We start from the raw sequence: 16,343 nt of genomic DNA, 5'->3' as shown, positions 1-16,343 counted from the left end.
GTGAAAATGAATGCACCACGGCTAAATGCATCAACATGAATACATCGCACAAAGGTAACAGTTGGATGAAAATCCAAGGTGCGGAATGCGTGTTATTTGCCAACTTTTAAATACATTTATATTTTATAAATTTCAAAGACAAGCGAAACTAAATATGGTAAAGCTATAGAGAAAAAGCTAGAGGAATGATCAACAGAAAATTTAGGAAAATGGGAACAGGTAGCGGGAGCAATTTGCTAGCGTTGAAATCTGTTAGATTGGGCAGTAGGTTTATTAATGTTCGTTTAACCATAATGCTTCATTATAGATGTATGAATGTTAGATACATTATTTTTTGTAAATGGCACATACTTTGCAACCTCCAAAGGGAGACGCTGCATTAGAGCTTTCTTTGCCAAAGGAAACCAAAGACGTACGGAAGGGGTGGTTGGAGGAGGGGCAGGGACTAAGCCCTGGCGGAGGGTCTGCAGCACCGGCCCCAGAGAACCCCATCACTGGGGCAGGTCTCTTCTCGGGCACCTTCAGTGGTCACAGCCACTGCCATCCATCTACTTTGGTTTTTCAATAGCCCTCCCTACTTAAAAAGGCCATTTCTTCCTTCAGGCCATCATCCTCCATCTCCATCTACAGCACAATGAAAAACTACCAAATTTCACTGTTGATTTTGTGCTGTATCCAAAACACTAAACGTAACCAGCAGAATCTCTTATCACCTGGGCCAGCTCCTACTACATTTTTCCTACTTCCTATCCTTACATCACCAATATGCCCGCTCTGGCTGAACGAAGTTCCTTAGTGTCTCCTGCCTACTTCTGGTTTATTTCAACCTCTTTTGGCTAATGTTATTTCTTCTGCTTGGAACGTTCTTCTCTCGTCTCAAGATCTAAATCCATCACATCCTTGAGGATGCTTTAGGTACCAATCCTCTCCAAGAATCTTCTACCCATCACTCTTCCTCTGAGTTTCCTCAAACATTTACACACCTAATTCATATATTATTGTCTTGTACCTGTTGGCATATTGATTTGTACTTATCCTCTGTGATTGTTTCGTGTCAACATTTGAAAGAACTGTCAGCACAGACTGCATTCTAGACAACTTTTATGAGCCGGGTAAATGCTCAAAACTTTTTCTTAATGAATGAGCACCAAGTAGGGACTCCAACCCTCAGCTGAACAAATCCTCGCTGCTCTAATGTGTGTCGACATCCACGTATCCTTATTCCCAAAAGGCTTTCAACTCACCATACTGAAAGATGTTCTCTCCCCGCTGTAGGAGCAGATTTCCTGTTTTATAAGAGAAACCAAGCAAAGAAGCATTTGCTCGATAGAATTCTCAACATTTCTGCACCCCGTCTCACCCCCTCTTTACTTGCAGTCCTTAAAAACATCACCCTTGACAGCTGGTGGAACCAGCTTCTTTGTAAACACAAGATCTTCTGTTTCATTTGTGGGCAGTTTTATTTATTCAACAGGCCCTTATCTTAAGAAACCAAAGTTATCTTCCCTATAACTTCTACCCTGTGGGTCCTAGTCTCTGTTTTCTGCTCAGCATTTCAGAAATCTATGAAAATACTTTTCAAGCTGAATTTTAGTTATTTGTTTCCATCTCCTTCTCTGCCTGCTTGGCTCTGAGATCCTTGTGAGCCGGGACCGTGCTCTGTTCAGCTCCACAGATCCTTAATCCCTGGCACAGAAACACTCAGTTACTGCTGCCTGAATGAATGAATGGATGGATGGATGGGTGGATGGATGAATCAAGTATCAGTTAGCAGACACAAGGTGAGAATTTAGGATGAGTGACAATTCAGAGTAAGTTTACTCCCTTTTTCACTTGACAGAACTTCATATATTTCAATGTAGCTACCATGCACAATTTTTATCCACCCTCACTTTTTTCTTCGAATTAAGTACTCCCAATTGCCTCAATAGTAAATTCCTCACATGATGATTTCAAGAGCCTGCAACATTCTAGTTGCCTCCCTTCTGGTGAGCAGTTTATCAATGTCCCCCTTTAAATCAGGGCACTCAATCTGGGATTCACTATTATGCATGTGATCTAATCAGTTCACAAGGCCAATGTTATCACCCTTGTCCTGAATTCAGTACTTACATTAATGTAGCCAACTCTGCTGAAATGCATCCATTTTTCAAATGATGGCTGAATTTTAAATATTGTTTGTTGATTAATAGCAGTTATCTCTGGGGGTGTAAGTTGGGAAACGAGACTTTCACATCTTACTATAAATATTCCTGCATTGCTTTAATTATTTATACTAAACATGCACTCCTTTTGTCATTAAAAGCCAATATAGATTTTTAAGAATAAATTAATAAACAGTTAATATCTGTGATTTCCATGGTTCCAGTCTCATGGAGTACACAAGTCATATTTAAAATACGTGTACTCTCTACTACGTATAAAATAGATGACTAATAAGAACCTACTATATAGCACAGGGAACTCTACTCAATGCTCTGTGGTGACCTAAATGGGAAGGAAACCCAAAAAACGAGGGGATATATGTATACGTATAGCTGATGCACTTTAATGTACAGCAGAAACTAACACAACATTGTAAAGCAACTATACTCCAATAAAAATTAATAAAAAAAGAAAGGAAAAAAAATAAAATAAAATACATGTATTTTTTTCTTCTCTTTTGTATATATTTCTCATCTATCAACATGTATTTGAGTAGCCACTGGTACACAGCACTTCTAACTGTGATCTAGCCATCCAGCCAACCCAAGCCCTACTTCTAGATTATGAAATTCCTCTCTTCCTATAAATGTCAGAAAGCAGTTCACTATAATTTGATTTCCCTCTTTCTTAAGGTCAGATTAAAACCCAGTAAGTTATTATTGGAGTTTTGCTTTCCCCTAGAAGGGAGAAATCCTATAGCACATTTCCGGAAAATTTCCTGAAGCATAGGGTGTCCCACACTCTGTTTCCTTCCAAATACAGCTGTGTTTCATGCTCCAGAGAGGATTGTTGGGTTAACAAGTAGGGCCAAACAAGCACAGAATAGAAAACAACTCACAATTCTAGGCCATTACATGAAGGCAATGTTCTCCACGTGGAGCACATAATTCAGACCCCAGAAAGTACATCACTGCATGTGACTCTATTCTATGACCCTCTGCTTAGTCTAAGGTCAAAATAAATCTCTGAGGAAAGAAATATGATTGGTGGCACAAGTTTTTGTGAATCACAGGGCAACGTATGTGTTCCATCAGCACCTAGGGGGCCTCCTGCAGTGGAGGGTCTGAGAGGAGGTGCAGGTGGTGAAGGTATATCCTTCAAGCTTGAGACCCCGTGAAGGTTTCACAGACCTCAGAGCAGCTCTGAGCCCAGAGACCCGCCCTTCACAGGGCTCCAGCCTTTCATAGTACTCGCGCCGGTGACCTCTCAAGCTGGTTTCTTCCTCCCTGTGGCCCAGTTTCCAGGTCTGTCCAATTGGTAAGAGGCGGGGCTCTTCCCTGCCTGCCTCACAGGCAGATGGTATCGACGAAAATGTTTATATAAGCATTATATAAAAAGAAGGTGTGGCTAATGTACTGTTACCCATTTTACAAGACGGCACTCCGCCAAGTACAGAGAGGCCAAGTGACTTACCCAAGGTCACAACGCTAGTGAGAAACCCTGGTGATTGTGGTGGGAGAAGGTGACAGAGAAGACTAGAATCTGTGTCTCCTGCTTAGTACAGGTCCTTCCCTGAACCTCTGGTTTCTGATCCGGAGGAGTTGGAGTCAATTATTCAGATCCATGAGCTATTTTTAAAGGTTTTAAGAGTTTAACAGATTCTCATCAATAAGCTGCCCAGACTCAAAATCATGCCTTTATTTTTGGCTGACATGGCATCAGCCCAGAGTGGGAGTTCTGGTTAGTTCAAGGGTCCTCAACTCTTGCTACCCATTTGTATCACCTGGGGAGCTTTTAAAGGATGTCCATGCCCAGACTCCACTCTGGGCCAATTAAGTTTAAATATCTGGGGGGTGTTTGCATTTTTAAAATCTCCCAGGTGATTATAATGGGCTACCAGGGTAGAGAACCACTGGGTTGGCAGATTATGATCAGAAACTGAGAGGCAACAATAGTTGTCACTGACTGATTACACAGCACAGTTAAAGCAATCGTACTGGGATCCTTAGTTGAAAGAAATTCCCAAAAAAAAAAAAGAAAAGAAAGAAATTCACACCTCGGGTGTCTTCACGTGGCCAGCATTTACTGTGCATATACTATGTGCCAGACACGAATCAAAATATCTACACGTATGAACTCACTTTGTCCCCATAGGACCTACGACGTTTTCCCAATTTACAGATGAGAAAACAGGCAAACTGTAGAAACGTGCCAAGGTCACAGCCAAAATGTGGGACAGCCAGGATCGAACTCACGTGTCTAGCACCAGGATCTTAATCCCGACCGCAGACAGATTCCTGATACTGTCATAGGATGTGGTTTATAGTGCCCTAGCTTCAGTGATGAATTAAAAGATTACAGAATACTGGGGAATATAGAACAGTTTCTAATCCAAACGCCTGTGAGGGCTGGGAGATAAGACACTTCACGGGGGTGGACAGATGTACATGCAGACGGGGACACGGCAGCCCAGTGGCAGGAACTGTGGCAGACTGACGAGCACATGCCAGGGAAGGGAGACAGCCGCCACCGACGGCAGCAGATTGTTGCCATGTGGGGAGGTGGCCTGGTGCTGCTTGCTCGTCCAAGTTTTCAGAAGAAGCTGGAAATCTGGATTTGTATGTGAAACCGACCACTTCCAAATGCTGTCTCGAGTTTTTAAACATATTGTATGGGGCAAAACATATCAGTGGGCCACTAGCTTGTGACTTCTAATATCATCCATAACACACACACAACACACACATACAACACACACATACCCCAATCCTTCTTTTAAAATTCTTGAAAAATAGATACATGTATATGTATAACGGAATCACTTTGCTGTACACCTGAACCTAACACAACACTGTTAATCAACTATGCTCCAATATAAAATTAAAATTAAAAAGAACCCTAAATCAGCTAATGTTCTCTTGGTTTGGTCCTCTGCAATTAGAAACAGCAGACCCTGTCTTTCCTTCTTCCTGTGCAAAATGTGAACTATTACCTATGGAACACATAGAAAACCCAATGGAAATTTCCCCTGGGTAATTTTAATCAGTGGACTGACTGGTAAATCAATGAATAAATAAACTTTTATTAAACACTTATTTTCTCATTTGAATCTCAGTGAAAGTCTGGGAATGTGGATTTACTATCATCACTTTACAGTAAAACCCAGTCGAAATTCATATGATTATTACACAATTTAGATATAATTCAGTCAAATCATACACACAGAGGAACTTGTTCCTCTAGTAAAAGTCTAAAGTAGTATTGTTGGCCTATGAAACAAGTACTTGTCAAGCCCTATTATATAGCCTTATAAAAGAATTTTACCATATCGTATTATTACTCTATGAGATACATGGAAATTCTTTTTAAATAATAATAAACACAGACATCACCAAAAAGTTCTGAGGCAGATATGCCTACAGTGTAATCACAAACTAAGCAAATGGAAACATTTCATATACTTAATAATAGCTAATCTTTCTTGAGCTCTTTCTACAAAGCAGCCACTAATTAGGTATGGCTTTGTGTGTGTACATAATATTGACATTTATATAGGTATTCAATTAATACGTACAATATCCCTATGATATAGGGACTGTTATCACTATTGAAAGATGAGGAAACCAGAGAACAGGGAAGTTAAGTAATTTGCCCAAGGTCACACAGCTAGTTAGTGTCAGAGCTCAGATCTAAACAGCTTGGCAGCAGAGCCTGTACACTGGACCACTACTCTATGACCTTAAAAAGCATGTACGGTCTCCATTTTTTACTTAAGATGTACTGTATACAGTAGACATAGTGAAAAGAGGGCAAAAATCACATGATATTTTCTCTCTCTCGTTACAAAACAACAACAAAAACTTTTAAAAATACACCACCAAAGGAAACCATAAGCAAGACAAAAAGACGACCCTCAGAAGGGGAGAAAATATTTGCAAATAAAGCAACGGACAAAGGATTAATCTCCAAAATATACAAACAGCTCATGGAGCTCAATATCAAAAAAACACAAAAATCTCAATTAAAACACGGGTGGAAGACCTAAATAGACATTTCACCAAAGAAGACATACAGATGGCTAAGAGGCACATGAAAGGATGCTCAACATCATTAATCATTAGAGAAATGCAAATCAAAACTACAATGAGGTATCACCTCACACTGGTCAGAATGGCCATCATCAAAAAATCTACAAACAGTAAATGCTGGAGAGGGTGTGGAGAAAAGGGAACCCTCTTGCACTGTTGTGGGAATGTAAACTGATACAGCCTCAGTGGAGAACAGTATGGAGGTTCCTTAAAAAACTAAAAATAGAACTACCATATGACCCAGCAATCCCACTACTGGGCATATACCCAGATAAAACCATAATTCAAAAAGAGTCATGTACCACAATGTTCATTGCAGCACTATTTACAATAGCCAGGACATGGAAACAACCTAAATGTCCAACGACAGATGAATGGATAAAGAAGATGTGGCACATATATACAATAGAATATTACTCAGCCATAAAAAGGGACGAAATTGGGTCATTTGTACAGATGTGGAGGGACCTAGAGTCTGTCATACAGAGTGAAGTAAGTCAGAAAGAGAAAAACAAATATCATATATTGACACATATATGTGGAATCTAGAAAAATGGTACAGATGAACCTATTTGTAGGGCAGGAACAGAGACACAGACGTAGAGAACGGACCTGTGGACACAGAGTGGGGAAGGGGAGGGTGGGACGAATTGGGAGATTAGGAATGACGTATATACACTACCATGCGTAAAATAGCTAGTGGGAACATGCTATAAAGCACAGGAAGCTCAGCCCGGTGCTCTGTGACCACCTAGATGGGTGGGATGGGGTGTGGATAGGAGGGAGGTCCAAGAGGGAGGGGATATAGGTATCCATATAACTGATTCACTTTACTGTACCGCAGAAACTCACACAAAATTGTAAAGCAATTATACTCCAATAATAATAAAAACAAGTCAATAAATAAAATATACCATCAGACAACCCAAGACACTGGCACTACGTAACTTTAGAAAAATCTCTCCCCCTCCTCAAGTACAGCAGCTTGTTTCAAAAGCACAGATAAGCAGGCTGCTGCTGATCTGTCGTGGAAAAGACCATCTTCCCTGGGCTTCTCCGTTCCCCTTTGAAAGCCAACCTCTTCAGAGCACTCCAAACGATTCATCCCGAGACGCACATTTCTCTCACCCTTCGTCTTTTTCCCTTCACAGCTCACTTCTAATGGGGCTCTAACCACTTTTCTGACCCATGGAGAAATTACAGGAAAGAGGGAGAGGGAGAGAGAGGGATTATTTTGGGGTTGGCTTTTTCAGGCGCAAGCCTCGGAGAAGGTCCACACATTCCTTCCTTGCTGGGAGATAGAACTTGGCTGAATTTGGAATTTCTTAAAAACAGAAGCAAGAGTACCTAAGCCTTAGTCACTTAAGAACTCAAGGGAGCTTCAGTGGTAGAAGTTTTTTAACAAGAAGGGAAGGGAAGGCTGGAAACAATATCCTTTTTAGGCACACAGAATCTGCTGCATTTACTATAACTCTGGGTCAGTCTGTGAAAAACAGAGTGGCTAAAGGCCTCATGCTGATTTCAGACCGTGGGCGTGTATCACTGTACATTTTATAAAATTAGCTACAGGGCAGCTTCTGTGTATGTGTGTGTGTGTGTCTGTGTGTGTGTGTGTACACAGGCAGTGAGGCTGACTTTTATAAAATAAACAACGATATGCACCCATGCAGCTAAAGATTAGTATCAAGCCGGTCTGATTTTAATTTATGAAACTACCTTGTAGCTACAGTGATTCTATCCCAAGGTGGGTCCTTGGGGAATGATAAAGCCGTCTGAGAGGCCCCTGCTTCAGCACCTAGACATATATACTATTCTCTAATATCATAAAAATGTAATGTACAGATGGAGGAGAGAAATACAAAACTTGCTCCTAAACAGAAGGGGGAAAGCAGCTAGAAACTTCAGCCCATGAAATCTCTTACCTATTTCTAAGGTTTGTGCTTTGCACATTAGTTTCTTATAAAATATGACGAAAGACATTTCAGCTACCATAAACCATAAAGTATTTTGTACACATGGCCCTAGATGGTGTGCATTACTGAGCTACACCTAGAAAGTAGGAAATAGAAAAGAGCCCATCAGAAACAGGACACAGCATCTTCCCTGACAATCTGCATCTCTAAAATGTGACTCTAGAGTGCCTTTACTGAGGCCAAAGCAGTAACGAAATCTGATGGATAAAAAACCAGAAAACAACCCCCCCCCCACATGTCTTCCCATCACTAGGCCTGGTCTGGATTTCTTTCAGATAAGAGGAAACTCAAAATCTACTCCTTCACCACAAAGCTCATGGTCTTGTAAAAACCTTCTGCTAGAAAGCCTTTCACGCCCCCAAAAGTCCTATTTTGTAGGTCACACTCTCATTATCTTGTTCTGCGATCAGTCTGATTAAATTATAGAAAATTACTAACACATCACTCAGAATAGAGAGATAAGCTCCAGCCTGTTGTGTTTGTTTTTCGGTCCTCCTGTCCTAATACTCCAGCAGATATTTAAAAAGGAAGCGTGGAGGAGAGACGAGGCAACTTCAAACGAGGAAAGCGAAAGGATATATTAACCTCCTCCCAGGACTAAGCTGCCCTCAGCTTTCACAGAGGGCATTACTGACCAGTCACGGAAACCAAGAGAGCTTTTTCCACTCTGACAATCTGGGCTCCACCATCATTTCCTTCGCACCTTACCATCTTTTGAGTCCAAAGACACCACTTTGCACGAAGTGACCAGGGTTAGTGCTACCGGATGAGTTTTTCTCTTCCGGGGAAACGAAGTCATTCAGACACAATCTGAACTACTGGGATTACTAAATAAACTGCTTTACCTACACATTTCGAATCTGGTCTTTCCTACAAGGACATCTTGACATTAATTAATTAATCCTTGTATTGTAAACCAACTTGTGACCCCAGGAGAAGCCTGCTTGGTTACTCCATCAGTACAACAAGATCCCTTGGCTGTTTCCACAGCCTTTTTGTCCATCTAATTTTATAAGCCTCGCGAGATCAAGACTTTCCACACCTCCCTAGGAACTCTCCTAACAGGCCATTCAAAGACTCTGAAAACTCAAATGCACAGCAAGCTCTAACACTGGCCGAAAGCTGTCCAATTTCTACTTCCCCAACGTGATTTATTAACACCTGGTGCAGGAGACTCGTCAGTTCACACCAGCTGTGTCATCCCCAGAGCGAGATGGCAACACGTAGACAAATTAAAAATCAATTTTTTTATTACAAACTATTTTGCAGCATTAGAAGGAAGGCGATTTTGAGCTATCTTCCTTATTTTAACAGCAAAGCTCAGTGGACCCTACTTACTGTATTAGGAATACATGGATTTCTTTCAGGAGAACAGATAGACACTTCTGCCCAGCATCAAGCTTTGTGGTAGCCCAGAACCATCCGAAGTGAAATACTTTTCTATTTCAGATTTTAAAAACTTCCCCATGGTTCCTGTCCTAGTCAGGAGGTACTGTCTGGTCACTGAAAAACTTTAATAAGAATAAGTAAGGGAAAGGGTTCAATCTTCTACCTTCTATCTTTCAATAGACATAGAAAGACCCATAAAAATATAAAAATAAGGGATCCTGTCGCTTTTCAGTCATCTTGTTTCCCAATTTTACTAGAAAGCAAGAAAGAATTTTTAAAGTTTTGTTCATGACGAACACAATAACCTGTTCTGGTCTTGACCCACAACTGAGTAAACAGTGAAAATACTGGAATAACAAAACAACTGTTTTATGAACTTTTCCTTTGTGCTCCCCCTCGGGAACAGGCATCGGGCAGCTTTCCAATGATAAACAGAAGCGAATCTAAACTCATACCCGTTTAGGGGTAAGTTGAAGCTAATGAGGAAATCTTAAAAGTGCTGATGGTACCGATGGTCAAAGGTTTTACAGATGCAACAAACACACCCCTTTCCCTCTCCAGTCTGTGATCCCAAATGGAACGATGTTCACAAAGGGCCGAGCCCCGGGCCTGGCAAACAGTCACCGTATCAGTTTCCCTCTCTTCCTCTTTCTCAGGCTGACAAACATTTTTAAACTCTGCAGTTCGGGATTCTGCTAAAGATAAGCACATTGTATAGCTCCAAGGACCTCTAGGACATTTTTTTGGAACATGGTATCGGACCCCGTTAGTGGAAAGAACTTTTGTAAAAGAGCCATCAATTGCAGCAGAGTCGTATTTAAATCCCAAAATGATAATTACCGCTCTAGGCCAAGAAATAAAGGCTTTAGTTCGAATAATAATTTTGAAATCCACTTCTCAAAAATAGTTTAGGTTTAACACCCTTGGTTGGAGGTCACCTCCGAAAGCTAGCGCCGCTCGCCTTTTTGATTGGCAGCCAGTAGGATCACCATTCAATTGTATAGGACAGTCCATTTGTTTTTCTGCATATGTATGAGGCCCACATAACAAAAACAAACACACACACACTTACTTCAGAGGCCCAGGAGGAAAGGACTGTGTAGAATTTTAAATCAGAAATCTAACGCTTAGGTTAGTAGTGTCAGGTTAAAGGCTCGCCCATCCCCAAAGCTAATTCGGTTCTGAACAGTCCCATGGGTGTCTAGTTGAACAGAAGGAGCTAGGAAACCTTAGCAGAACGAAGCCCAGCCTGGGGAATTGCTGGGACTCCGTGCCAGGGGCTGAGGCTCACCCCAGACTTGGTATCAGATAATACCAAGTGCTAGTCTGGATTTCCAGGACTAATCTACTGGAGGGTGGAACTTCCAGGTTCCCTGGTGTCTGTGCTATAGGGTGGGAGGACTGTGGGCTTTGGAGGTTCCCCACTGTGGCTGGCTAGTATCATATTTAATAACACATAGAGTTTATTAGTAGCAATGGTTTATGGGGGGAGGGGTACACAGGCAAGGGGGGGGGACCTAAGAGGAAGTGGAAAGCATCCTAAATTTTCTAGAGATGCAGTTATCACAAGTTTCTTTTCTTGTATTCTAATTTGAACTTCTTAAATGGGTTTACAGGTTCTCTAAATTCTAAAAACGTTACATCAATAGTGGCTCTTAAGTACTTGTGTTTACTCAGAAGGCTTTTTGGTTTCAAAAGCAATGCTCCCCATCTCATTCCCCCTCCCACCTTTCCCACCCTGAAACCCACGCATATCACTCCTTTCTTTTATGGAGAAATGTTAAGTCGGCCCCTATATAACTTCTTAAAAACTCAGGATGACAGTCTATCAGAGCAATCAACTCCCAACGCTCTATATTTTAACTTTGATACAAAACGGTTCTCCAGGGAAAGAAAAATCCGGTCGCCCCCCCCACCGCACACAAATAAACAAACAAATAAACAAAGAACTTAGCATTAAAACTGGAATTTAGGGCTACAATTATATTCTACATTAAATACAAATTAACACTAATTTGACCAAAGTCCACCCCACTGCAAGTTCTTTCAAGACTCACTCAGCACTTAGCAAGCCTTGGGTTACTATGTCTGAATTGCAAAATACACCATTTGCCCAGAAATTGCTCTTAGCTCAAATGCAAACTGCTCACAAAACATGTGTAAACTATGCTTAAAACAGGCAGCACACATCCACAAAAATCCATTCAAACCAAAGGTAAGTGGAGAAAGCTTCACAAATTAGGCTTCTCTTTAAAAACCGGAGGGACTTTTACGGTGTTTCCAAAAGGTTATTGCTTTTTACTTCAGTAAAAGTGGCTTTATGTGACTGAGAGAAGGAGTTGATTTTTTCTTTCTCTTTTTTTTTTAACTTGAGTGGATAACAGTATTCAATTAGAGAACAGGGTGGGAGAGACCACTCTCAAAATATAACTTAATCACCAGGCCCCAGCGCACTGGAGAGGCCCACCAAAACACACGAGCTAAAATGGAGCCTGAATTTCCTCTCAGACGGAGAGGGTAGTCGCACGAGGTCAGGGTCAAGGTCAGCAGCAGGGCAGGCTGCAGCTGCCCGACTGCACTACCCACAACGGGAGGGAAGGCGTTCCATCTCCGTCACAACCGAGCAGATAAATCCCTTCTCCCCTCCTACCCTCCCTCTCACCCCGCCAAGATTTTTTTTTAAGAAGAAAGGAAAATGACCAAATAACCTCACCGCCCTGGTTTTCGCACACAAGCTCATCAGCGCCCAAAGTTGCCATCTAAGGGCAAGTTCGCAGAGAACACTGAGGCCCATTTTGTCCGAGCAGGGCAAGCCTCCCCCGACGCCCCCCCAGGATTCCTGCCTCCTCTCCCTGCCCCCAAACGCCCCCGAAAAGAGCTGGGAACTGCGGCCGGCCGGCCATGTGCACGCACACACTTCCACCAACTGCTGCGAGTTTTCTGTGAATCGCAGCGCGGAGCCTCCCAACTCGCCCTCCCCGACTCCGCCGCCTTCTCCTTCCTCGCACAAAATTTCCCTACACACCCAGGCGCCTGCGAATGATTTTATGTGCATATATATTACATATGTGATATTATCCTCAGAACCTCTAGCGGGCAGGCGAAGAAAGGACTGCACAGGGGCATTTTTTTTTTTTTTTTAAAGGAAGGGGAAAAAAAGCACAACCCAAGCCCTGTGCGTCGACTCCTGCGTACCGGGAAGGGGAAAGAAAGAGGAATGTTTGCGGAGCGGGCTGCCTGCGAGTGCCCTTGCTCGCCACTTCGGCCGCGGCCCGGGTGACACGGAGGCACGGGGGCGCCCGGCCCGAGCCACCCGCGCCCCCTGCCCGTCCCCCGGGCAGGCACCGCCGCGGAGATTTCGCGAGGGGGAGATCGATCGCGCTGCCTGTCTGCAGCGGAAACGCACACGCTCACACACAACCCCAGCCCGAGACACCATAACCTTAACCCTTCCCCCACCCTCCGTGAACTTCAGGTGACCGACCACGTCGGCCTGACACCCGGGCGGGCGGGCGCTCCGGCTCCGCTCCCGCCCCCAGCCCGGGTTTTGCAGGATCGGGCTCCAAGCAGCGCCAAACCGCCGGGAGAGAGGAGCAGTGCGGGGGGAGAGAAAAGAAATTGACCCTCCGTCTCCCCCGACCCCTCCCTCCGGCGCCTCCGGCGTCCCCTCCTCCCCGTCACCCCGCCCCACGCCTTCTCCCCTGCCCCCTCCTCCCTGCATTCAAGGAGCCGGGCGGCCCCGGGGGATATTTTTAGTTGCTTCTTTCTCCTTCACTTTTAGCTTTAGCAGCATCTCGGAACACTCAAATCGGAGAAAGATTGTGGGGGGGGGGGGTGTGAGCTGGAGAGGGAGTGGGGGAAAAGTTAAGAGTCTCGCAAAGAAAAGCCGGAGGGAGGGCGGAGAGGGACCAGGGGCGCGGGTGGAGGAGGGGAAGGGGACCGGGCCGTGCCGGCGGTGTGTGTCTCCAGTTGGTGTGTGGCTGCAGCCGGGGAGGGCTGTGATGCACTTTAGTCCTGGACTCTGCTCAGGCTCGCCGGGGAGGGGGGTCTGAGAGCCCGAGTCTCGCCCGGCTCCGTCTGCTCCGACTGACCCCGCATTTTATTGCGGCCAGGAGCCCTGCTCCTCCCTCCCCTCGGCTCTGCAGGGACCTCGCGCGCCGCGAGCCGCCCTGCCTCCTGCCTCCGCCTCGGCGCAGCTCCCGCACCCCACATCCGCCCGCCGCTGCCGGGCCTCGCCCCCAGCCCGGCCGCCCCGCGCCCTGGCGCGCCCCCTCGCCCCGGCGCCCCGGGAGCAGCCGCCCGGCGGCGCGTGTGTACCCGTGTGTTTGTGTGCGGTGCCCCCACACCCTCCCAGCCGCTCCCGCCTCGCCCGCCCCCGACTCCCCTCCTCCGCCGCCGCCTCCTCCACCTCCGCCTCCTGCTCCTGCCGCCGCCGCTGCCGCCGGCGGCTCCGGGCCCGACCAGCCCCGGCGCAACCTTTAGCCGGAGACGGACCTCTCCCTGGATCCCGTACTCGGCAGGCGGCCGCGCGCCCTCGCCCCGACACCCCCAAACGCCATGTCACGGCCCCCAGCCCTCCGCGCGCCCCGACCCCCGCACCCTCAGGCACCGGGATCCGCAAGGAATTTCTTGTTTAAAAAGATTCCAACCTCTCCCACCTCCCCTCCACCCCCGATTAAAAAAACCCCGGCATCCACACTACTCCCCTCCTCCCTTCTTTTGCCCCCTCCCCCCAGCAACCCGGAGTGAGGAGGGGGAGGGGCAGGGAAAAGGGAAAAAAGCCCGATCTCAAGGAAAAAAAAGGGTGGGGGGGTGAGAGAAAGAAAGAAAAAGAGAGAGAGAATAGAAAGGGCACGGGGCTGATCATCACCAACATGGCTGCCTCAGCATAGACCTAAACGAGGAGTAACCCGGGCTGTGTCTTTGTCAGTTTCACCTCTGTAACCCTAAACTAATGCAGAAAACAACGGAGGAGGCTGCGGAGGGGAAAGAGGAGAGGGAGGGCGAGAAAATGGCACGAGAGGAGGTGGAGAAGGGATGACTTACGTGAGGGAAGGCGCTTGGGCTGCTCCTGCTTCCTCCTGGGCATTTTCCCCCTTTTCTCACATTCTCCTCCTTGGTTAATGTGAGATCAAATAAACCCCCGTGGGGGCAGAGAGGCAGACACTGGCAGGAGCGGGGAGGTAGTTGGGGGGCGCGCGGGCGGGCAGGGGGAAACCCCTTCTCTCCGGTGTGTGCAATGGGTTGAAGCTTGTTTCCTGGAGCCAGAAGAGGGGTTTTCTTCTTTTCTTTCCTTTCTTTTTTTTTTTCCTTTTTTTTTTTTTTTAATTTTTTGGTCGTGCACCTGGCTTGTCCCCGAGCGTAATATTCTTCAATGGAAACGGATCTAATAGGTGTGTGTGTGTGTGTGTCCTGTGCTCGCGTGTGTGATGGGAGGTATAAATAAATGAGTGCCGGTGCGTCGGTGTCTATGGCCGCGCTCTGTGTCTCCGAGCCCCTAACACTAATGTCGGGATCAAAGGGCAGCGGCGGCGGCAGCACAGCTCACAGCTCGCTCCCTTGCTCTCTCGCTCTCTCTCTCTCTCGCTCTCTTTCTCGCTCTCTCTCTCTCTCTCCTCTCGCTCTCTCTCTCTCTCTCTCTCTCTCTCTCTCTCTCTGTCACACACACACACACAGAGGCACAGACTGAAGGAAAGAGCGAGAGCTAGACACACACACACACACACACACACACACACACACACACAGAGCAAAGAGGAAGGTGCCCTAAGGCTCCCAGGGCGGACTCAGGCTGGGATTTGCAACCGCTCTGTCTGGAAAGAATGGGGGGCGCGCGTGCGGGGGTGGGATGGACTTCTTCAAATTTATCCCGCTATTCGCCAGATCTAGGGGGAAAAAAAGTTTTTCCCACTCTTGAAACAACGATTATTTCATTATTCTTACTGATTTTTCGAGAGAAAATAGGTTTCTCTCGTAACTTTCTTTTGTTGATTAAACTACATAAATTCTTCAGGGTTTTGGCACTCAGAGAATTACTCTCTCACACATTCACCTTAAGTCTGTGGAGGTGACAGTCTTCCACGCACTCTCCAAAAACATTACAATAAAAATAACAAAAATAAAAATTAAAAAATAACATATGGTGACATCAATAACTAGGTTGATGGAATAAGTGCCCCGTTTTGGAGTGTCCAGTGGAGTTAAAACTGGAAAAGGCTGCCTAAATGAAAATTACAGCTCCTTGACAAAGGGGGAAAAATAAGATTAGGTCACCCCTGATGGTCGATTTAACTGCTACATGATACTCCTTCGGCAATCTTGACTTCTGAAATTTACTTTTTTCCCTGCTTTAATGCAGGTATGTGAAGCTTACCCTGAAGCAATTCCAGTTTGCATTGTGAGTTCAATATAGCAGTTTTCATTAACTGATACATACTTTCATTACTTTACAAATCACACATCTTTCTTCAAAGAGAGACATAAAGGGGAAAAATAGAAAAGGACGGGTCTCACTCCAGCACAAAAGGTACTTGGTGAAAGAGGACTGTTCTCTTTGTGACTTGCAGTCATTTGGATAAAAGTTCACTCAGAGGTTGTTAATGATTTAAACTCCAAAACCTGCTACTATAATTGAAGTAAAAACCAGTCTGAAGAAGAGTTGTTTCATAAAACTCTCTTTGTAAGAGAAAACTTTGAACTTAGCCGCATACATTATATGTCATGAGTCAGATGTAGCTAAAAAATAAAA

At 45.1% G+C, this 16,343-nt stretch overlaps 1 protein-coding gene across 5 annotated transcripts in view; it reads right to left on the bottom strand.

The window, feature by feature from the left end:
• The window catches only part of ZNF827 (zinc finger protein 827), a 179,499-nt gene extending 164,294 nt beyond the window's left edge, over nt 1-15,205 (bottom strand). For all 5 annotated transcript variants that reach the window (XM_030878154.2, XM_060299708.1, XM_030878155.2 and 2 more), the window contains exon 1: nt 14,642-15,205. In XM_030878154.2, coding sequence (XP_030734014.1) covers nt 14,642-14,684 — 43 coding nt within the window. In that variant the 5' untranslated portion in view covers nt 14,685-15,205. The remainder of the gene's footprint in view (nt 1-14,641) is intronic.
• Between the last annotated feature and the right edge of the window lie 1,138 nt (nt 15,206-16,343).

The sequence above is a fragment of the Globicephala melas genome, chromosome 5, assembly GCF_963455315.2.
Source record: "Globicephala melas chromosome 5, mGloMel1.2, whole genome shotgun sequence".
Lineage (NCBI taxonomy): Eukaryota > Metazoa > Chordata > Mammalia > Artiodactyla > Delphinidae > Globicephala > Globicephala melas.
The sequence above is the reverse complement of the archived record's forward strand: the minus strand, read 5'-3'. Positions and strand labels throughout refer to the sequence as shown.